Here is a 23,967-nt window from a genome sequence, read left to right as displayed (position 1 = left end):
AAATTAGGCTGAAGACAGTGGACGGCCCTCTGTCTTCAGTCATAAAGCTGAGAGGACCCAGAACAATCACTACTATCCCTGGCAAGGAAGATGGGACAGGAAACTGGTGGAGAAACCAAATAAAGACAGCAAATTTACTGAAAACCCACTATATGCCAGGCACACTAGTAGGTGTTTCACATAATTCATCTATCAATACTTCCCCCACCCCACCTAGAGCCCCAAGCTCTGTCTGCAGGATAGTAGAGGAGTAAGCAGAGAGTGGGACAGTTCCAGTGAGGACTCCCTGCTCCAAACTTGTCCGTAAGGCCTAAAATGTCACATTCTCAGAAAGGGTAATTTAGGTAAGCTAACACTATTAGGAATATTAAAAGGAAGCTGTCATTTAGTGGCTGTTTCCCTTGCTTCCTATCTTATCTAACCCATAAGAGGATAAAGGGCCCCCTACTTTCCTATGGGTTTGTCCAAACCTATCCAGCTCAGGCTAAGCCCACCCTTCTCTGGGGACAGCGACATGCAGGATCCCCAGGGTTCAGGGATAGAACCCGTGCCCTCTGCAATGGAAGCACAGAGTCTTAACCACTGGACCACCAGGGAAGTCCCTGAACTAATTTTTAAAACAAATTTCCTCATAAAAAATAAAGTGTGACCGTCATTCAGGATACAGCAGACATCTTTGGATGGAGGTCTGAGACATTTGGATCAGGGCTACAAGACATACAGTGCCAAGAAAATAAGGACTTCCAATTATATCAGAAAACACACTTATATCTATAATATTTTAAAGAGTCCTCAAGACCCAGAGTGTAAATCCAACTGAGCAGCATCACACAGGATCACTGACACTTGGCCTAACGGATTAAAGAGAACTTGAAAGGCTTGTCCTGAATGGACAACAATGCAACTCTCAGTCTACTTTGCCCTCCTGGTGGTGTCAGCCTCTCAACAAGTTCAATGAGAAAAACCTGGTTCTGATGGTATAAGTCTGCATTAGGTTTCAGAAAACTCAAACAAGCCTGAATCAAGTATTTGGGGCTGTGAGTTGCCCCACTGCACCCCTGTAAGGAAGAACAAGCTTAAAAGCAAATATCATATAGCTGAAAGATGTCTGACAGAGATGAATACCAAAGCTTCCTGTTTAAGCACAAACTATCAGCGTTCAGTCTGGGAGATATCAGTAGGAGCTACTCTATACTCCTCTTTACCTTTTGATTCTGACTGGAAGAAGGTCATCTATTCCTAGAGCTCAATGGGGATTCAGTTTCTCAAACTCATTTATTTCTGGACCTCAGTGCTGAGTGCATTGTTGACTCAGTAACTAATACCAGTTGGGTAAGGTGTCTGGTGATATAGACAAAATAGTCTCTCCCTTCTCTGGTCACCAAAGGCCCAGCCCTAGAATTCTTTCAGTCACTGGAACTCTCCACTAAAAATCAAACTAAAGAGCTATGTCAAGGTAAAACTGCATCTAAAATCCTAGACCTACAGTGCTCTTCTATTAAAGGAGATGACCAGATTTAGGTCTTCAACTTTCATTGTATTTAAAAGACTACAATGCTATTCGTAAAAACCCTTTAAAATGATGACAAAATCTTTGACCTAGTAATTCCACTACTGGGAATTCCACAAATCAAAGTTCTTAAGTACTTACTATGTTGTGCTGAACACTTTACTTAAAATATCTCCTTCGACCTCACAAAAACCAAATAAGGTCATTTCTACTGTTTGACAGATGCATGAAGGGAAGCCTGGAAACTAGCGCAGGGTCACAGACTAGTAATTGACAGACATGGGACTCAATCTCAGACTGATTGGACTCCAGAGCCCCATCTTTTTTTACTATCACCCAAACTAAAAATACATCCTTAGAAAATAACCCCAAAATACAGCAATAATTTTAGGCATGAAAAGCTCAATGTCATATAACATGGCAACTTGAAGCATTCTAAACACACAATTAAATAAATGGAGGCAATCTGGATTACAGAATATTATACAAGCATTAAAAATATTTTTACACATAAGTTTTAGTGACATGGGGAAATTTTTATGCTCTAAGTAGAAAAAAACAAAACAGAATTTTACAAACAGATCTCAACTATGTAAAAAATATACCTGCACATAGAAAGATCTAAATTTACTGATAAATAAAAAAAGGCAAATTGCAGAATTACACACATGTGGCATGGTCTCATTTATGTAAATAATTCCTGACTCATTTCAAGTATTCAATAAATGTAAGCCATTATTATTATTCATACTACAGTGAACAGGTACTACTTTACAATCAGAAAAATCAACAAATTTATTTAAATTATAAGTTTAGGTACTTCCTTATTTAATTAATAAGAAGTGTATGACTTCAGAAAAATTAAATAACATGTGCCTTTCTTTCCTGGAAATCTTAATGTATAAAACACCTCACAATAATACAATTTCAGATTAAATATCTCTAAGTTATGGGAACCAAGTAGCACTGAGAAAAATGTTGCAACACTTCTAATCATCTAAGTTATGGTTACATTCAACATGTTAGACCACAGAGTTGTGCAGATTCTATTATATTTAGAGTTTAAAGTCATAAACAGAAAGGCAAGATCAGGGGTGGTATTTCAAGGGCTGTGATGAACAAGCAGATTCTCTTGCCCAATATGTCACACTGCACCAAAACCAAGGCCTTTTGTGAACTCTTCGAGAGAGAACCAAAACCTCCAGGATGATGCAGCAGAGACATGTAGGACATGAATAGAAATTAGTGATTTTTTTTTTTTTTTTTTTTTTTTTTTTTGCGGTACGCAGGTCTCTCACTGCTGTAGCCTCTCCCGCTGCGGAGCACAGGCTCCAGACGCGCAGGCTCAGCAGACATGGCCCACAGGCCCAGCCGCTCCGCAGCATGTGGGATCCTCCCGGACCGGGGCATGAACCCGCATCCCCTGCATCAGCAGGCAGACCCCCAACCACGGCACCACCAGGGAAGCCCGAAATTAGTGATATTTTTCAGCTGTTAACTATCTTTAGGTAGAATTTACACACACACACACACAAGGGACTTATTTTGAATGAAAAACGGGCAACTCTAGAACTTAGTTCCTCTAGTTCCATAGGAGTTTCAATATTTGAATATATAAATTGAAATTCAAGGTCCATGGGATAACAATGATCTCTGGCCTGCCTATAGCGAAGAGTTAAGTGTGAAACACTAAAAGATGAAAACATTTTTCCCTTCCCCTTGTCCTGAGGTATGTGCAACAAAATAGTATAAAGTTATAACGAATGTGAAAAGCACTAGATAATTAGCTAGATTAAAAAAAAAAAACTTTAACACTGAAGAAGAGTTGTCTGTTGCACTGTATCGTATAGGATTACAAAACCACCACACAGCTGAAGAAAGGAATCTGGCTTTACCTGTATCTTGACCCATCAGTCCATTGCAGTACATGGCATGTCGCTCGATCTTTGTGGGTGGGAAGCCTTGGTCACATAGTGGGCAGGATACCTGGGTACTAGATGAGAAGGTAGTAGTATGTATTTCCTTCTCAGCATCTTCCCTGTTATCAACCTGAAGAACCTGAAGAACAGGACAAATGGCAATTGTACTAGCTTTACTTTATAAAGTATCTTTTCCCAAAAAGAACTGCAAGACTCCATCCTATGTTCCACTTACTTTCAATGAGGTGATACCAATCAGTTTGCCAAATTCAGGACAGCAGATTGGGAGATACACTAATATAGTTAATATTTATTTATTATACTGAATAATACTTACTCAGTGCCTGCCTACTATGTGCTAAGCACTGTGCATGTAATACTCATTTAAACCTCATGATAATCTTACAAAGGTACGAACACACTCTTTTTACACTTGAGAAAAGTGTTGTCCAAAAGAGTAAAGTAACTTGCCCAAAGTTACAGAATAAGTAAGTGGCAGAGCTGAAATTCAAACCAAGGACTATTTGGCTCCAAAACCTGACAGCATTCCTCTCTATCACACTGCAAGGAGCTGTCCTCGTTGGGTCAGTATGCTGTGTCTGCTGTGTTTCAGTTTGTATTATCAACAGCATCTTAAAGACACTTTTTCAGGGACTTCCCTGGTGGCAAAGTGGTTAACAATCCACCTGCCAGTGCAGGGGACATGGGTTTGAGCCCTGGTCCAGGAAGATCCCACATGCCACAGAGCATCTAAGCCTGCGAGCCACAACTACTGAGCCCACGTGCCACAGCTACTGAAGCCTGCACGCCTAGAGCCTGTGCTCCGCAACAAGAGAAGCCACCGCAATGAGAAGCCCGCGCACCACAATGAAGAGTAGCCCCCACTCGCTGCAACTTAGAGAAAGCCCACGCGCAGCAACAAAGACCCAACACAGCCAAAAGTAAATAAAATAAATAAATAATTTTTAAAAAAAGACACTTTTCAATCTCACAAAAGAACTGTGAAGGCAGTCAAAAGGTACAAACTCCCAACTGTAACATAAATAAGTACTAGGGCTGTAATGTACAGTGTGATAATATAATTAACACTGCTGTATGTTATATATTAGAAAGTTGAGAGTAAATCCTAAAGAGTTCTCATCACAAGGAAAAAAATTTTTTTTTCTATTTCTTTAATTTTGTATCTATATGAGATTATGGATGTTCACTAAGCTTACTGTGAAAATCATTTAACTATGCATGTAAGTCAAATCATTATACTGTACCCCTTAAACTTACACAGTGCTGTATGTAAATTATATCTCAATAAAACTGAAAGACAAAAAAGAATTAATTACACACACACACACAGAACTGTGATCACTGTAAGTGACTTCGGATATCAAGAGTTAGGGGGAAAAAAAACAAGAGCTCTAAGCAAAAGCAACACAACTAAAATAAGTTAAGAACCTAGGTCTCAGCTTATACCAGTAAAACAAACCACTTCTTGTGTGTTTTTTTTTTTTTTTTTTTTTTTTTGTGGTATGTGGGCCTCTCACTGCTGTGGCCTCTCCCGTCGTGGAGCACAGGCTCCGGACGCACAGGCTCAGCAGCCATGGCTCACGGGCCCAGCCGCTCCACGGCATGTGGGATCCTCCCAGACCGGGGCACGAACTCGTTTCCCCTGCATCGGCAGGCGGACTCGCAACCACTGCGCCACCAGGGAAGCACACTTCTTGTGTTTTATTTGTGACTTTTGGGTTGAAAGAGGAAACACAACTAAGACCCAAATATTTAAGAAGGCCTGAAGAAATCACTAAGACAATTCTGACAAAGTCATTCTTACTCCCTTCTCAGTGTTTTGTAGTCTTCATTTTTCCTACAGTTCCCAGTCTCTCAGAGGCAGTTTTATCTTACCTTTACAGGTCAGAGTCAAGAACTCTGCAGTGATTAATTCTATAGTATGTGTGAGCACTGCAGCACTACTGCCTAACACTTGATTCAAAGGACAGCATGTCCTATCCAATCAATGTGAAACTGTCCTGCATAGTCACTGCTTCCATTTAAGAGCAAGGAGCACCTGGGCCATCATTATGCCTTACTATGGGAAAAAAAATAAACCCTCTTCTGATACAAGAACAAAATAGGACCAAAACTGCAGTAGGTAGATAATTTGAGCTCTGAGCCAACTGGGGTGGTTTTTTTTTTTTTTTTCTTTTAGTCTCTAAGTTTAGGCCATCCCTAAAATTTACCACCTGTGAATGTAATCCAGCAGAGAGGGAAACAGGTCATCTAAATAAATACCAAGTAAAACGACTTCTACAACTGCCAGAAAACATTGTTTTCAACACATACCTGCCTTTTACTTTAAAAGGAAGGGGAAAAAGAAAGATGAGAAAGGAACTAAGAGTGGTTGAGTTCCTATACTATGCCAGGCTTGGCCAAGCATTTTCCATAACTATCCTTCACAACAACCCAATTGGCACAGCTATCACTAGCTCCAGTATTACAGAAGAGGAAAGTGAGGCTTGGAAAGGCAAAGTAACCTGCTGATCACAAAGTGAGTAACTGGACAATGTAGACTCAAACCCAGGCCTTGGTGGCATCAAAACTCTCAGTACTCCACCACGGTGTGGCAAAAACAAAAAGCACCCCTCCTCTCCACTTTGTTTCTGGAAGCTGACTCTGCCAGGTATTGGGAGACTCTCTGGTTCTATTATTCTTCTCTAGTATGTGAGGCAAGTCCAGTGGGTCTGGAAGTTCTAGGTGTTTTTTTATTCCAAGCTTAGTCACTGAGATTCTTACAAACCCAGGTTCCTCTGTTCACAAATTTTACAAGAAAAAGTTGTCTTGTGAATGCAAAGCCATCTGAGCAGAGCGGAGAAAAATCAATATACCCTATAATTTGCAAGTAGTCTTGAGTTAATGAAAGTAAGTGGCAGTTAAGCAGTTACTTGGCATTCTGAAGTTCACTAAGCACAGAAATGTTGTATGACATGAATGTCACTGGTGCTCACACCCAGTACTACACCCCTTTGTATTCATTACCAGCTCTATAAAATGCAGAGAAGGTACCTCCAACTATTAAGGTAGTATTCAAGAGGGAGGAATCAATCTATTTTTGTTTTATTGTGAATACAAGCCCACTTCCAATCACATTCATAGGCAACCCAGAAGGTTTCTGAACATTTTTATATTAACCTAAGTTTTTTCCCAGCACCATTTAAAAAGGTCTATTTAAATATTAGCTACAATGGAGAAGCCTCAAGAGGAAAAGATACAAGCAAAGAAGCTCTTATGAGGACTATGTAGTTAGGGACTGGGTCTCTGCAGAGATGCTTCCACTTCTTTTAAAATACTATACATGTATTTCTCAGAAGTACTTGGACACCAAATCATGATCCCTTAAAGGCTGGCCTTTACTTTCTGGCCTGAAAAGAAACCTCATCTCAAGAAATGGACCCAATGAAAATGAGAGTATGTCCTATAGTTACCAACTCCCCCACCCATTCCCCACCAGGTTTATTTGCAGCTTAGAAAACTGTTTAGATCTTTCCCCTCTTACTACAGACAGTTTACTTAACACTGTTAACTTAAAAACCAACTGACTAAACTGACTACAGTTGCACAGGTCCACTTATATACAAATGTTTTTCAACAGTAAATGCTACGGTACTAAATGATCTGCGGTTGGCTGAATTCTCGGATGTGGAACCACAGATGGGGGAAAATACAGATACCAAGGGCCCGCTATAAGTTATACACGGATTTTCAACTGCACGAACAGTCGGCACCCCTCACCCCCTCGTTGTTCAAGGGTCAACTGTATTTGAGTCTGAATAAAGTCTATTAACCCTTCTGAGTACAGAATATCTGAGACCCCAACTAAGGGAAACTCTCAGGCAAGCTATTTCAAAAATATTATTTCCAAAGGAATCTGACCATGGCAGAAAATCAAATCAAGAGGGACTACAGTTCCGGCAGAGGTATTCCAAATACCTCAAATACTGTCAAGCAGTTCTCTGTCATTAGTAAGCTAATATCACTGAACAGCCAAAATACATTACAAAGCAGTTCCACATGCATATTTCTACTTGTGCCACCTCCTGCTATGTGTTTTATATTCTTTATCTAATTTAATCTTCAGAGCAACCCAATAAAATAGGCTATTTTTGTCTCCATTTTATAAATGAAGAAGCATTCCTCTCCTATGTTCCCCTAATACCCTAGGCATCTCTCTAACATTACATTTGTCAGATCACATTATAATTATCTGTTTATGTTTAGGTGTCCCTTTGAGGGCAGGGATTGTTTTTTTCTTATTTACCTTATATCTCAAGACTCTAAAACAATGACTGGCACACTATAATATCTGCCAAATAAATGAATAAAACAATTAATTAACCTGCCCAAGGTGGCGGGGTTGGGATTCAAAGCTATGTCTTCTAATTCCAATGCTCAAGCTCCTTGCACTACACCATACCACCTTCCAATAAACAAGAAATTTTAGGGCAGATGACCCGATACACAGATTCCAAGGGCAAGAGTCCATACCCATTATGATACTATCACTGTGCACACATAAAATGCCCAGATTCTATCTTTCTAATAAGTGATTTGTAACTAGTGATTGTGCAATGACTCAAAAACTACAGTATCTAACTTCTTTTAATGGAAACTTCTAAGACTATTTAGAGTATCCACAGATATCAGCAAACAGCAACACCAAAAAGAGGACATTCAGTGTGAAAAAGACCATACAATTCCATCCATTTGATGTGTAGTGCTGCAGACATATATAACTTCTAAATAGGGCTCATGCTCTTTGCCCCAAACAAAGAATAGTTTCCTTTGCAGCCATGGACGGGTAAGAAATCAGCCTCAATTAACTAAGGGCTTGCAGGGCTTCCTATGCATGTCAGAATAACTATGTTAATAACACTCTGTTCCCCCATCCCCATTTAGAAGGTTCTGGTCCCTCCCTAGGAAAAGAACTGGAGGCCATTTTGACATTATCTAGCAGGATCTATCCTCAGTATCTCTGATGCAGGGAGTGTCCTCATCTTTCCTAACACCACTGGCATCAGGGAAATCTTGGTCTGTCAGCTGTGACAGATCAGGTTCCAGGGAACCAAACAGTGTGCATGATTCATGAAAGCGGAATTTCTACCCAGTTACCTGCAGTGCAGAAACTAGGAAGGGGATCTAACTTCCACTGTAAAAACTGTTTTCAAAAAAAAACCTAGAGTATAAAAAGGAATAACAGAATGAAGCTTTTTTATTTATTTATTTTTTTTTTAATTTTTATTTTTTTTTTGTGGCACGCGGGCCTCTCCCTGCTGTGGCCTCTCTCGCTGCGGAGCACAGGCTCCGGACGCACAGGCTCCACGGCATGTGGGATCCTCCCGGACCGGGGCACGAACCCATGTCCCCTGCATCGGCAGGCGGACTCCCAACCACTGCGCCACCAGGGAAGCCCAGAATGAAGCTTTTTTAAATTGCTTAGGATAAAATAGTATAAACATATGTAACCAAAAAATTTATTTTCACAGAAAAACTAGTTTAATTCTCAGGCTGCTTTTCACACCAACAAATTTTAAAGATTTTGAATTTTTTTTAAAAGAGTTCTTGGTATTTAAGTTGTTTTGTCAGACTCAATATGAAAAAATATACACTGAATCTTAATCATAAGTATGAATTTGTGTCAATCAGCTTTATGGTTAATGTCAGATATGTGAAGTTAGGAAAGGTAATAGTGCAAATAGAGATTTGCCTATTTTATCATGCTGCTATCCTGATTTTGCATTTCTGATCACGTCTCAAAATTAGGGCTGAAAGTTAGGTCGTAATATAAATGTAGTGACTTTTTCCAAGACTGTTCATCTCTGTTACTTATCGGTATATAATGGAAAATACTCCAGGACTTTGGAGACAAATCTGTGTTCAAATTCTGGTTCTACCATTATTAGCAGTTTGAAATCGAGCAAGTTGAGCAAACATCCTAAACCTCCATTTCCCCATCTGTACCAGAAATAATAAAGCATATTAAAATACTGAAGAATTGGTAACTACTGTTATATTTAGAAATAGTGCTGAACTCATTTTTAAGAATCTGAGATAAAACCCTAACCCTCTGTCACCTAAATCTTTTCATCCAAGGTCAATATTGCATCAGAGAGAGGACTACCAGTAGAAAGAAAACACTGAGAAAAATGATAAGTAATGTTCACCTCCTTATCTGCCATTATTCTTACTTCATCCACAGTCTCTCTGCTACCTGGAAAGTCTTCTTTTTCAAGGTCAAAAGTCTCAGGGGAACTTAGCTGTGTCTCTGTAATTTAAAAAATTAAAACTTCATTAATTTTCATTTTGTATTTTCATAGTTAAAGAAAACAAACACCTGTTTCCTTAAGCTTAGGGTATGATAATTCTGCAGTGGCAATACAGATCAAGTTTGTTTCTTCTTAAGGCTTTACTGAGGCATAATTTACATACTACAGAATTTACCAATTTTCAGTATACGATATGGTGAGTTTCGACAAATATTTACAATGTATACATGGTATCATTTATACCACATCACCACCACCACAATCAAGATATAAAATATTTCTAACAACCCCAAAAGTTCTCATGTACCCCTCTGCAGTCAATCCTCCTCCTACTTGGCTCTCTGCAATGACCAACCTACTTTATGTTCTTAGAGTTCTGCCTTTTCTAGAATGTCATATAAATGAAATAACACAGTGTGTCATCTTTCGTGTCTGACTTCTTTCACTTAGCATAATGTGTTTGAGAAGCATCCATGGTGTTACATATATCAGTAGTTCATTCCTTTTTACTGCTGAGTAGTATTCCATTGTATGGATATATTATAATTTGTTTATCCATTCATCAGTTAATCCATTTGGCTTCTTTCCAGCATAGTTCTGGTTTTAAAGTATATTTATTCTGACAGAAAACAGATGCTAATTCTGAGGTTAAAGGGATGATTAGAGAAGACAAAAATTGGGAGCAGAAATAAAAATACATTCTCAACAAAGATATGCCTTTCTTTAATTATACTTTAAGCAGCATTTATTCATTCAACATTAATGCAATAAATATTTATGGAAGAAGTTCCAGGTACTGTACAGGCTACTAGCAATATGGAGATGTAAGATGAGGTCTCTCGTGGCCTCATTCAGGGCTCATGGGCCAAATAGAGCCAGTTGCCTGTTTTTGAAAATGAAGTTTTATTGGAACACAGCCACATTCATTCTTCTTTATACTGTCTATGGTTACTTTTGAGTTAAAATAGCAGAGCTGAGTAGTTTCAACAGACTGTATGGCCCACAAAGCCTAAAATATTTATTATCTAGTTTTTTATAGAAAAAGTTTGCTGACTTCTGGTCTAGACACCTATCACTTGATATAACAAAAGAACACTAACAATATTTCAAAAAATGACAATAAATCTAGAAATTTATCTGAGAACACAATCCAGTAAGTTCTCTGTTATCTACACTATACACACTATACATCTAACTGGTATTATATATCTGTGCTTCACAAATACAATGAGTGGCCAATGCTGGGCAAATACTATACCTGAAAGGTACTGAGGTATCTTCTCAATCATCAAAGAATGATTATATACATTTCTAGTGTCAACTGTATTTTAACAAATCATAACATTTTGAAAACTGGATGCACACACAGATTTTACCACCTTGTTGGAAAAAGACTTATAGTGCATAAACCTCAAAATCTTCTTTGTCAAGCTTCCCTGAGAGATATAACCAAAAAAGACATTTAGTCTGTTAGAAAATAAGAGTTGCTCACTGCTTGTACTACTGTAACAATAAAAAGTCTTTAATTAAGCTTTCTCTGGCTGAAATGTTCAACTATAGAGACAAATTAAGAGGACATTAGTTTCATAGAAGTAAATAATGCTAGCATCACGCACAACATGGGCATAAGGCTGTAATCCTGCTTCTTCACTAATATGTTGTTATAATTTTGAATAACAGACCCCTGGAACTGCCAGAAATATGAGACAAAACAAAATAGGTAAGATGGACTTCTATACTCAATCTGTGTTTCACCCATTTAGGACAAATTTTTATACACAGCTTCTAAATTATATATGTATTTTTTATTGAAGTATACTTGATTTACAATGTTTTGCTAATTTCTGCTGTACAGCAAAGTGATTCAGTTATACATACATATACATTCTTCTTTACATTCTTTTCCATTATGGTTTATCACAGGATATTGAATTTAGTTCCATGTGCCATACAATAGGACCCTGTTGTTTATCCATTCTATATATAATAGTTTGCATCTGCTAACCCAAACCTCCTGCTCAATCCCTCCCCCATCCCCTTCCCCCTTGGCAACCACAGGTCTGTTCTCTATGTGTGTGAGTCTGTTTCTGTTTCGTAGGTAGCTTCATTTGCGTCATATTTTAGATTCCACATATAAATGATATCATATAGTATTTATCTCTCTCTTTCTAACTTACTTCACTTAGTATGATAATCTCTAGTTCCATCCATGTTGCTGCAGATGGCATTATTTTGTTCTTTTATGTGGCTGAGTAGTATTCCATTGTACATATGTACCACATCTTCTTTCTCCAGTCATCTGTTGATGGACATTTAGGTTGCTTCCATGTCTTGGCTACTATGAATAGTGTTGCTATAAACACAGGAGTGCACGCATCTTTTTGAATTATAGTTTTGTCTGGATATATGCCTAAGAGTGGGATTGCTGGATCATATGGTAATTCTAATTTTTAGTTTTTTGAGGAAACTCCATACTGTTTTCCATCATGACTGCACCAACTTACATTACCAGCAACAGCGTAGGAGGATTCCCTTTTCTCCCCAACCTCTCCAGCATTTGTTATTTGTAGACTTTTTAATGATGGCCATTCTGACCAGTGTGAGGTGGTACCTCATTGTAGTTTTGATTTGCATTTCTCTAATAATTAGCAATGTTGAGCATCTTTTCATGTGCTTACTGGCCATCTGTATTTCTTCTTTGGAGAAATGTCTATTTAGGTCTTCTGCCCATTTTTCGATTGGGTTGTTTGTTTTCTTGTTGTTGCGTTGTATGAGCTGTTTGCATATTTTGGAAATTAAGTCCTTGTTGGTTGTATTGTTTGCAAATATTTTCTCCCATTCTGTTGGCTGTCTTTTTGTTTTGTTTATGGTTTCCTTTGCTATGCAAGAGCTTGTAAGTTTGATTAGGTCCCATTTGTTTAGTTTTGTTTTTATTTCTATTGCCTTGGGAGACTGATCTAATAAAGCATTGGTACAATTTATGTCAGAGAATGTTTCGCCTATAATCTCTTCTAAGAGTTTTATGGTATCATGTCTTATGTTTAAGTCTTTAAGCCACTAAATTAAAGAGACTGAGGAGTCTGACTCCATGGAGAAGTAGTTACACTTTCTTAGCAAAAGGAACAGTAATGTTAGGGAAACCTTTTGTGATCTCATTTAGAAGTGGTTCATATCAGCAAACAGTTGGACTTAATTAGCAGGCTAATGACAGCAAGTTACGATCACAAAAATTATCTAACTGCAGTGATGAAGGGCTTACTTTTCATTAACTTTTCTCTCATTAGGGATTTCAATTGTATTTGCAGGTTCCTCCTGCAAGATCCCAGGGTGATGTCACATGCCATCATCCTAAACTTACTGGGTGACTTCCCAGCAGGATGGCATAAGTCAGCACTCCCAGATGGAGAGGGAGTAATGCTATCTTTTCACAAAAATAACACAGCATTCCTGACAGCTCCTGCCAAAATCATAGCAATTGGTAGAGGGGTCTCTTGGTGGGTATCATTAGGCAGCAATCTAAATAAATTTCAAATGAATATAGAAACCACTTTCAATAAAAACAACGCAGTTAAACTTTAAAAGTAAGTACAGAAAGACCTTTACAATATGCTGCCAGTTGTTTAAAAATAGTTACAGGACTTTCCTAGACTAATGTGTAAACTAAATGAGTCTCTGTAGAAAAAAAAAAAAAAAAACTTGAAAGAAACCAAAACAAGAAAACTACGAGTCTCTCTGACCCCGACAGGTTATACTCAACCTAAGGGAAAACTAGATATGACTTATGGTAACATTTGTCCAACACTTGCTGCCCAAAGAGTTTAAACATTAAGAGGAAGTTCCTTAATCTCACATGAATAAGGTTACTGATAATATATTAGGCCCCACTTTTAAGAAAAGCCAAAAATATATATAGAAGCTAAAACAAATTCCTTAGGAAGTAGTGGTTCATAATCACAAAATAATTCTTCATATTATACGATGATTCAACTCAAGAGTTCTCTTAGATAATGGATATTTTAGTTCATTTTAAATTATTTTGTGTATCAAAACCTATTCATGTGCAACTTTCAATGAACATCTCTCTCGTACCTTAAACAAAGTATTGATACATGTGTCTTCTCATCACCACTGTTAACAAAAAGCAAAGTATGATACTTAACCAGGTTAAGTATCTGTTCTGAGATTAAAAATAAGTCAGTGACCGAACTGTGCACAAAATTCCATTTCTGGACTCCCTATGCAATAGACCCCATGAATGGCAATGTAAAACTAACTAGTAAAAGCCTCAGGGAAAAAAACTGCTTAATGACAGGCAGATTTGTGGACAAGCCACTTTGAGAACTCATAAACCAAAACATAAAGTCCTCTTGGCTTTCAATGTAGAGTTAAATGCTATTCCTAATGCTCTGCTGCCATCTCTGATGAGGCTAGTAAGCAAACAAGCAAACAAAAGAGCCATGTTAATTTCAAACTAAACTATCTCTAAGAAGAGAAAAGATGAGAAGCAGAGCCAATGTACATCAAAAATGTGTGTGTGGTGGTTGAGAGTCCGCCTGCCGATGCAGGGGACACGGTTCGTGCCCCGGTCCGGGAGGATCCCACATGCCACGGAGCGGCTGGGCCCGTGAGCCATGGCCGCTGAGCCTGCGCGTCCGGAGCCTGTGCTCCACAATGGGAGAGGCCACAGCAGTGAGAGGCCTACGTACCGCAAAAAAAAAAAAAAAAAAAAAAAAGTGTGTGTGTGTATATATATGTATGTGTGTGGAGAGACACACACAAATCAATCACACGTAAACCTCCTGAGAGTGGGTTGGAAAAGTCAGAAAAATTAAAAGGCACAAAAAGGTAGATAGCTAGGGATCAGAAACTGGTAAAATCACAGTGGGGTACTTACCAGGACACACAGTGATTTCCTCTGCAGAACTCTCTGGCATAAGGACTGAGCTTCTCCTACTGTTCAAAGCAGCAATGCTGAAAAAAGAAACAAACCCCCAGTGAATTCCCAGTAAAATAAATCAGAACACGGGGCCAAAAGCAATGGTTAGTCATTCACAAAGCCACAGGTAATGATACCTGCTGTCCAATACCACAAAAGCACAACAGGGAAGCAAGGAATCAGTAGTGAAAACTCCAAGCCAAAAACAGGGAAAATAAATATGCTTACAACTTTGGTTCCAGTGAAATCACTGAATGAAAAGAACCCCCTTTTGAAGTCTTCACAAAGGAAGGTTGAAGGGTAAGGACTATCAGACAAAAAAAATCCACTCTAATATAAGGATGTCAAAAGTGTTTTATAGCCTCCATCTCAGCCTTCTGAAAGCTAGAGATTTGTAAACTCATAAGAGAAGATATGAAGATTCTTCTGACAACACAATAGCTTTCCCCTCACCTTGCAGTTAAATTTCCTCTTTAACTCAAGATATGGCTCTCCAAGCAACAAAAATAAGATACAATTCCAAACTGCCCTACAACAAAAATCTGCCCAACCGGGGCTTCCCTGGTGGCACAGTGGTTGAGAATCTGCCTGCCAGTGCAGGGGACACGGGTTCGAGCCCTGGTCTGGGAAGATCCCACATGCTGCGGAGCAACTGGGCCCGTGAGCCACAACTACCGAGTCTGTGCGTCTGGAGCCTGTGCTCCCAACAAGGGAGGCGGCGATAGTGAGAGGCCCGCGCACCGCAATGAAGAGTGGCCCCCGCACCGCAATGAGGAGTGGCCCCTGCTTGCCACAACTAGAGAAAGCCCTCGCACAGAAACAAAGACCCAACACAACCAAAAATAAATAAATAAATTTATTTTTTTTTAAATCTGCCCAACCAGGTTGAATATCTCTTCTGAGAAAAACATAATTATGAATGGCTCCCCTCATGCAACCTTCTGGTTTACCCTGCCTATTCATGGAGTGCAATCTCTTCCTGACATAGGAACACATGCCTGAGAGATCTGGGCATCTAAACTAGCCTCATCATGCTTCACAGAGCTTTATGATTAGTTTGATCAAGTATGCAAGAGAACGCTTAAAATCACAAATCCTCACATCAACCAAGAACCACAAAGAAGAGAGAATAACCACCACTGATACATGATAAATAACTAAATCCTGATAGGAAACCACAAGTGATTTCTCCCTCTAAATAAAACACCTCAGAGCATTTGTTATAAACCTAAGCCAGAGACAGTTTATTCGGCACGTAACATTAGAGCTCTGAAGGGTCCATCACAAAACAATTTGCTGACATTTATAAAATGGGCTAATCAATTTGAAGTCAAACCGCATTGCCTGCAATTCCAACTCTCTCCTGGTGACAAAGCGTATAATCATTTATTAAAACCTACATCTGCTCTGCAGAAGGCTCACCACAACAAAGCAGAGTGGCCTGCAGGAAGCAAAAGGCCTACTCTGGTTAAAACCACTTCCAAAACTGTCTTAACAGCAGGAGAATCAAACCAAAGCCATATTCTTTAGCTCAGGAAGAAATACCTAGTACTATCAACTTAACCAAAAGCCTAAGAACACCAACTAAACTACAAAATGACAAATGGCAACTGGGTCTCAACTTCTGTTTGGGAGATGAAGGTCAGTTAACACAAAATTAAGCTCTTGAGTAATCCTCAAAGGTCAACTGCCAATAAAAGGGAAAAGTAGTTGGAAGCCTGATCTAGTTAGTAAGTGTAGTTTGTAACCAATCAACCTCTACATATTATTAAAGTGAGAAGATTTAAGAAGGTAACCCCATCAATCAAACCATCAAGAATAACTGAGGAGGTAATACAAATACAACCATTTAAGGAAAGATGAGACAAAATCAGATTAAAAATGGCATAGGACAGGGAGTGAGGGTGATACAGGTTCTGTGTGGCCTGAAAAATATAAAAGCTTCAAAGAGAATGCAAATCTTCAGAGCAGACTTAAAAGATGTGTATGGTTTAGATATGCAGATAAAATAAGCATAAGCAGAGGGAACAAAGGGGGAAAGGACTAGAAGGACCATGAAGAAATCAGTCTAGAGCCTTCTTATTGGCATAGGAAGCTAGTATAGTTAGTTAAGAGAGTAGCAGGATGTAACCACTTTTCAGGAATAGTACAGATGGAATTTGTGCCAAGACGTTGGATTAGACAAGTAAACCTCTAAGATCTCTTCCACCCTAATATTCTAGACTTCTATAAGATGCATATTTGAGAACTGGGAGATAATGATTTCTCCTAGGCTGTGTGTATAAAAGAGCCAAAAGGTCCCTGGGAAAGCTGTTCCTATACAGTGTCACTCATGTGGTTCATCTCTTTTATTCTGGTACTATCAGAGGAGAATTCAGACCCATAATGACATATAATTTTACCTCTGTGAGGCAGGTACAGAATTTCCTTCTTCAGAAGTTTCTTCAACAAACAGCCCTTGGGAAGACTGCAAAGAAATATGTAACATTCTAAATATATAGGCACAGATGAACTGGTTTCTCTTCCTTTTTAAAAAAAACTTAATTGTTCAACATTATCACTCAGCAATTAGTAATAAGAATAAAACATTTTACATAAGTCAGTGAGTTTAAATAAAAAGAACATATCCAGTGGAGTCATAACACTGGAATTTAAATCATGGGTGAATCACCTGTTAACTTTGTAATCTTGGGTAAGTCACATCTGAATCTGCTTCCTCATCTTAAAATACTATTAACAATTGCCTCACAGAGTGTTATTGTGAGAATTAAACAAGATAATATATATGATGCACTGTGTAAAATGCAAGACATAAATATTAATTGGTGAGTCAAATGAATTATGATTTCAGAAAAGCAATTATGAAGCTTTTGTTGTGGAAGGAAGAGATATAGAGAAAAGTTCAGTTCTCAGTGGAAAGAAGTCTCTCTTGCAGAACCAAGCCATAACACAGGCTATCCAAAAGAAAGGGTTATAAAGATTCCTTTTGCTAAAAATCTGCCACTATGGTTTTAATATGTGGCCACAAAGATATCGTTTAAGAAACGTAACAAATAGGAACTGGCTAAGAAAAAAAATTATTTTCTTTGATTAATAGTAGAGTTGGGGGCTTCCCTGGCGGCACAGTGGTTGAGAGTCCGCCTGCCGATGCAGGGGACACGGGTTCGTGCCCCGGTCCGGGAAGATCCCACATGCTGCGGAGCAGCTAGGCCCCGTGAGCCATGGCTGCTGAGCCTGCGCATCCGGACCCTGTGCTCCGCAATGGGAGAGGCCACAACAGTGAGAGGCCCGCGTACCACAAAAAAAATAAAAATAAAATAAATAGTAGAGTTGGTGCAAATACTACTCATTAAATGTAGGTGCACAGCAGAGTGTGGAAAAAGTAGCTACTGCTGCCTTACAGGTACTTCTGAGGAAGTGCCTGGGCTGTGAGGCTTCTTCCAATAGATGTAAAGCTACTGGCTGAAACTTTCAGGGTCTCCTAACAGAATATAAATAACCTAAACAAGTTAGGCACCTCTATACCACTCAGGTAAATGATGAAATATACTAAAAACAGGAATAGCCTAGATGAGCCTTCAGTCAAAGGGAAGATAAAGCTGTACAATGATTGGGAATGTAGTCATTATGAAAAATGAGGGCTGAACAAAACTGTCAAAAGGACTAAAATACAACAGAAATAAATACTTCACCTGACTGTGTGAACTCAGTGGTGACAAAACACTGTTTTATTTCTATCTCAAAAAAAAAAAAAAAAAGGTAAATACTGACACCTGGTGTCCGTTTAACAGAATTTTACCTTGTTAGAATGACTAGCCAACTAAGCCTTTGGCTTCAGAAGCAAACAAGGTACTGATTAATAAGTTATGAGATACCTCCACCTCTACCTCAGGCTAAACATATCTCTTCCTTTCCCAGTGTAATTTTTTTAAAAAATTATTGTACACCTGTTATGTGCCAGGCCTGTGCTAATCCCTTTACATGTATTATCTTCTTTAATCTTCACAAAAACCTTCTGAGGTAGAAGCTATTAAATTATTTTAGAAATTAGGAAAGTGAAACTTTGACAGGTTAAATAATCTTCCCAAAATCACAGAGCTGTTCAAAGTGGAGCCTGGACCTTTCTGACTCCAAAATCCATGCTCTAACCACTACAGTTATGTTGTTTAGTCAAATAATTTTCTTCCTAACCATTTCAACATAGAATCCCAAGACTGTCTTCATTTCAATAAATCATTTTTAATTCCTAAACTTATACCTCAATGGCAGTAATCTAAACACGGGTAAAGTAAGGTTCTTCCAGAATATGAAAATAACAGAGCAAAACAAGCAGACAAAATTTGATTAGAATATCCAAGTCTAATCAAGGTGAACAGAGAAGCATGACAGGAATGTAACTTTCACTAAGGAAGCTGTGGCCTAATCAAGACATTGCACTCTGCCTGAACAAATAATATGTTAATGGAAAGGGATAGTTAGCAACAAATCTAAAAAAGAAAAATCCAAAGACCCAGAATCAAGCAGTGTCTTCAACACCATGGTCTGGAAGTGAAAGTTAACAGACACATCATCTGATCACCACAGAAATGTCCTCTGCTGCAGGCACTAGTAGCTTATCAGGTCTTTCCAAAGACGAGTTGAATCACCCCTTAAAACTTCCATTTTCTGATTATTATTTCAACCTTCCAGATTCCTTCATCCTAGAAAAAGGTATGATGGTGGGCTTGAGTATTCTGGTTAATGAAAATGTCTCCTTCCATAATAAATTAACAAACTGACATTTGTTACACATACCAGACTGAAATTTGGTTAATCAAAGTCAGTTCTCACATTCCCACAGAATCTGGTCATTTCTGAGAAAGAAATCCCAGTACCTGGACTGAAAAATTAAGGATCAGACCCTAAAAAGTAGGGACCACATCAATATACTAACCCTCCTCTCCCTGCTGTACAGCCATCAAGATGACCTCTCCATCTTCATTAACAACTTCCCTATAATTGCAGTGATGCCAGAAACCAGTTATCATCTGATCCAAACTGTTTAGTCTTTGTGAAGTTTTTATAACCTAAGCAATTTGCCCCAGGGTGAATGCTTCTCTGAGTCCCTATTTCTGGGACTCTCTTGCTATCTCTATCAACCAAGGAGTCTCAAATGTGGGCAGTTCCAGCAAAGCCATAATCAATAGAAAATGTTTAACAAATACATAAATTCTTTCTACCCACAGTTCCTGAAAGCAAAAGACCAAGATAAGACAAGAAATTACAATTGCAAGGCTTTCATTATTTACCTATAAAATTAGTTAAGTTGATTTCTCTTTGTTTTTTTAAAGACACTATTCTACATTGGCACGGCTGCAGTGAACTAGGCATTCTCATACATTGCTGGAAGGAAAGAGTACAAATTTGAACAACCTTTCTTAAAAGCAATTTAGCAGTAAATAGCAGGTCTTTTTTTTTTATGTTCCTAACTCTTTAACCCAGCATTTTTCTGGTTCCCTATCTCTAAAGACACTAATCTTAAATAAATAAAAGTTTTACTTAGAAAGATGTTTATCACAACTGAAATACCCAGCAATAGGAAAATGATTTAAATGTTATCATAAACTTATAAGCCAAAATATTATAATAATTAAAAATGAGATCTATAAATAATTTTAACATCACAAGAAAGTTTACATAATGTTAACTTAAAAATATAAAAATACAGTAATATGATATAAACCATACAAAAAATAGGTATAGAAAAAAAGATGAAGGAATACATCACTGGATGGTAGGACTGTAGGTACTTTCAACTTTGTTCTTTACACTTTTTTGCATTTTTCAATAGTTCTAAGTGATTTCTAAAAATAATGTTAATGACTAAACTGAATATTTACTAGGTTGTCTACCTGGTCTCCTTTTACTGAGGACTGTTCCTCACCCCTTGCACTGCAGGATAGCAGTGGGCTCACAGCCATTTGTACAATTTGGAACATACGCGCTTTGGGCCACAGACAACTGGGCTGGGGACGGCTACTAACTCTAAATGGGCCATAAGTCATTTCCTAGAAGTTTGAAGTTGGAACTGGGAAAGAATAAATCTCCTGTAACCTGTATTTACCTTTGGGAACTGTAGGATCAATATCTTCCACCTACCAAGTGAAACAGAGAAGCAAAGGAAGCCAGTGTGCAGGGAGGAAAATGAAGCAGACACAATATAACTACGAGATACAGACAAATTTTCCAGACCTAGTGCCTTATCCAGGCTTGGTTTACCATTCTGTTTTAGAATTTATGAGGCACCCTATTTCCTTATGATGAAGTCCTCTTTAATTAAGCTAGCTTGATTTAGTTTGTTATAGCCAAACAGTACCAATAATAATACCATGTGTATTACTGGTGGTGGCCTGTTCATGAAGTTAGACAACTTCAACCTAATAAAGCCAGCCACTAGGTTCTAACCACTTCCAGCCTATTCTAAAGGCACTGCTTTCAAACCTCACAACCTGACACAAGTCTGCTCTAGAACTCTGGCCCCTGGGATCTTTCAAGCTAATGACTTGAATTACAGTAAATCATTAAGTGTTCACTCTGTGGAGTTAACTTTATTCTTTTAAGAGGAAGTATCTCTGAATCACAATGAATAAACAAAATGTTATCATAAGCATAACCTAACTTTCCTTTGGAAAAGAGGCAAGTCACTAGAAGAACTGTTAAGAAAAATGCTTTCTCTTCCCACATAGCTATGTTTCTAGAATGTGAATGAAAAAGGTTGTTAGGGAAGAATAATTCCCATACATATTCTCAATGAATAACCTTCTGGTCCCTTAGAGAAAACTACCATTTACTGAGTGGCTATAATCTTCTCGGTATTATACTAGACATTTACATAATTCACTTTAATCATTAAAACTACTGAAAGATATGAATTACTACTCCCATTTTACAGATGTTTACAGATGTTTTTAAACTGAGATTCAGAGGCTAACTGACTTTCTCAAAGGCAGAGTCACTAAAACACTAAAGTCAAAATTCAAACTCCAAGTCCATGCTCTCTACACAATGCTATGAAATTTCTCATAGCTACCATATCTTGAACCCTTATCATAAAAGAGACAGAACAGGATAACAGCAAAACAAAACCAAAAACTCAAGAGTCCAATAACAGAAACAGTGACAAAAAATAGTAAAGTAATAAAACAGAATACTCTTGAAAATTATAGTTTATAGAATTCATAATTATGATTGTTTTTATAATACTTAGAGAAAAAATAGAAAAAATAGAATATAAGCTTACTCTATTACATATACAACCTATATATCTATATAATATTATCTAGGTATCTCAGAAAAAGACTTAAAAGGTAACCTAAATGTCCCCAAACAGGGAATTGTTTTCAGTAAATTACTGAAAATCACCACAAGCAAAATCAGAAATACACCATTATGTGAGGGAAAAAATAAACTGGAAAACTATCTGCATTTCCTATCACAAAGGACCACTTCCCCTAATACATAAAGGGTGCCTACAAACCACTAAGAAAAAGACTATGGTAAAAGAAAAATGCCCATAAGATCTAAACAAACAGAAAAGGAAATACAAATGGGTCTCAACTACACAGGAGAAAAGTGCAAATTAAGACTGCATTGTGGGACTTCCCTGGTGGAGCAGTGGTTAAGAATCCACCTGCCAATGCAGGGGACATGGGTTCAATCCCTCTGGGAAGATCCCACACGCCACGGAGCAACTAAGTCCATGCACTGTAACTACTGAGCCTGCACTCTAGAGCCCGCGAGCCACAACTACTGAGCCCACACGCCACAACTACTGAAGCCCGCGTGCTCTAGGGCCCACGTGCCGCAACTACTGAGCCCATGCGCCTAGAGCCCGTGCTCCGCAACAAGAGAAGCCACAGCAGTGAGAAGCCCATGCACCACAACAAAGAGTAGCCCCCGCTCGCTACAACTAGAGAAAGCCCGTGCGCAGCAATAAAGACCCAACACAGCCAAAAAAAAAAAAAAGACTGCATTGCAATACCATGTTTCATCTCTCAGACTGGCAGTACAGTCCTGATAATACTGTACTGGTATGGGTATGGGGAGGCTGGTACTCATACAACCTCTACAGAAGGCAATTTAGGAACAGCTAGCAAAAATGTAAATATATATATACTTTGATCCACCAATTATATCAACAAGAAGTTATCCTACAAAATCTCCCATGTAGATGAAACATCTTCTGCACAAGAGTAATAATCCTCTTCCAATAAAAAAAAAAAAGAGTGATAATCACTGCAGCAGCGTTTGTAACTATTATTTTGGAAACGACCTAAATGTCCACGAATAGGGGCACTAGATAAACTCATCCATACAAGACATATTACACAGTCCCCTCACCCCCGCCCAAAAAGAAGAAAATTTTTAGGTACTGCTATAGAATCATCTCATAGAGATAGTAAAGGAAAAAAGCAATGTGCAGAATAATGTGGAATATGCTATCAGCTGTGTAAAAAGTGAGGAAAAGAATATGTATACACATTTGCTTGTACTACATGAAATATCTTGGAAGGATGCACTAGAAACTAGTAATAAATGTTGACTCCAGGGAGGGGAACTGGTTGGCTGGGGATGGGGATAGGAGACAAACTTTTTATTTATATCTTTTTGAATTTTGAGCCAGTTGAACATTATTACCTATTCAAAAACTTAACTTTTTAGAAATACATATTTTAAAACAAAAAATAAATTTATGATATATCCATCTGATAGAATAATGTTTTCAAGTATACATAATAGGAAAAGATCTAAGATAAGCTATTAAATGGGGAAAGGAACAAAGTTTACACAGAAGAGTCTTCATTTTGTTGAAAAATTAAGAAAAAAGTATTTTTATATGCACAGAAATAATAATGATTGCCTCTTACTGCTGGGATTATGGGCAATTTTTTCTTCTTTACACTCTTTTGTACTTTCCTAATTTTCCACAGTGAGCATATACTACTTTAAAAATCAGGGGGGCAAAAACACAAAAAGAACAGACAGCTAAAATAATCCTTTCTTTAATCATCCTTAATTACAGCATCACTGACCCTTACCTGACCATGACTGGTTGTTGGTTCTTCCTCCAACAAAAGTTTCTCTTTCAAGCTTTTAATTGGGCTTTCTTGGAAATCCTTGGTTTTTGAGTGCCAGACAGATGCCCTAGACTCCTGCCTCTCCTCTTTGTCTTCATCTCCCATATCTTCTGAGATGCATTCATTTTTTTCACTAGCCTGATCTCCTTGGCCACATTCATTCTGGATCAGAGAA

At 38.2% G+C, this 23,967-nt stretch overlaps 1 protein-coding gene across 1 annotated transcript in view; it reads right to left on the bottom strand.

Moving 5' to 3' along the window:
* UIMC1 (ubiquitin interaction motif containing 1) overlaps nucleotides 1-23,967 on the bottom strand; it is a 122,235-nt gene that overhangs the window by 36,603 nt on the left and 61,665 nt on the right. The window contains exons 7-10 of the mRNA XM_079703903.1: nucleotides 17,079-17,143; nucleotides 14,635-14,711; nucleotides 9,639-9,739; nucleotides 3,406-3,559 (exon numbers count right to left, since the gene is read on the bottom strand). Of these exons, the coding sequence (XP_079560029.1) occupies nucleotides 3,406-3,559; nucleotides 9,639-9,739; nucleotides 14,635-14,711; nucleotides 17,079-17,143 (397 nt within the window). The remainder of the gene's footprint in view (nucleotides 1-3,405; nucleotides 3,560-9,638; nucleotides 9,740-14,634; nucleotides 14,712-17,078; nucleotides 17,144-23,967) is intronic.

The sequence above is a fragment of the Hyperoodon ampullatus genome (genome assembly GCF_949752795.1).
Source record: "Hyperoodon ampullatus genome assembly, chromosome: 4".
NCBI classification, from domain to species: domain Eukaryota; kingdom Metazoa; phylum Chordata; class Mammalia; order Artiodactyla; family Ziphiidae; genus Hyperoodon; species Hyperoodon ampullatus.
Note: the sequence above shows the minus strand (reverse complement) of the source record. Positions and strands in the feature narration are given on the sequence as shown.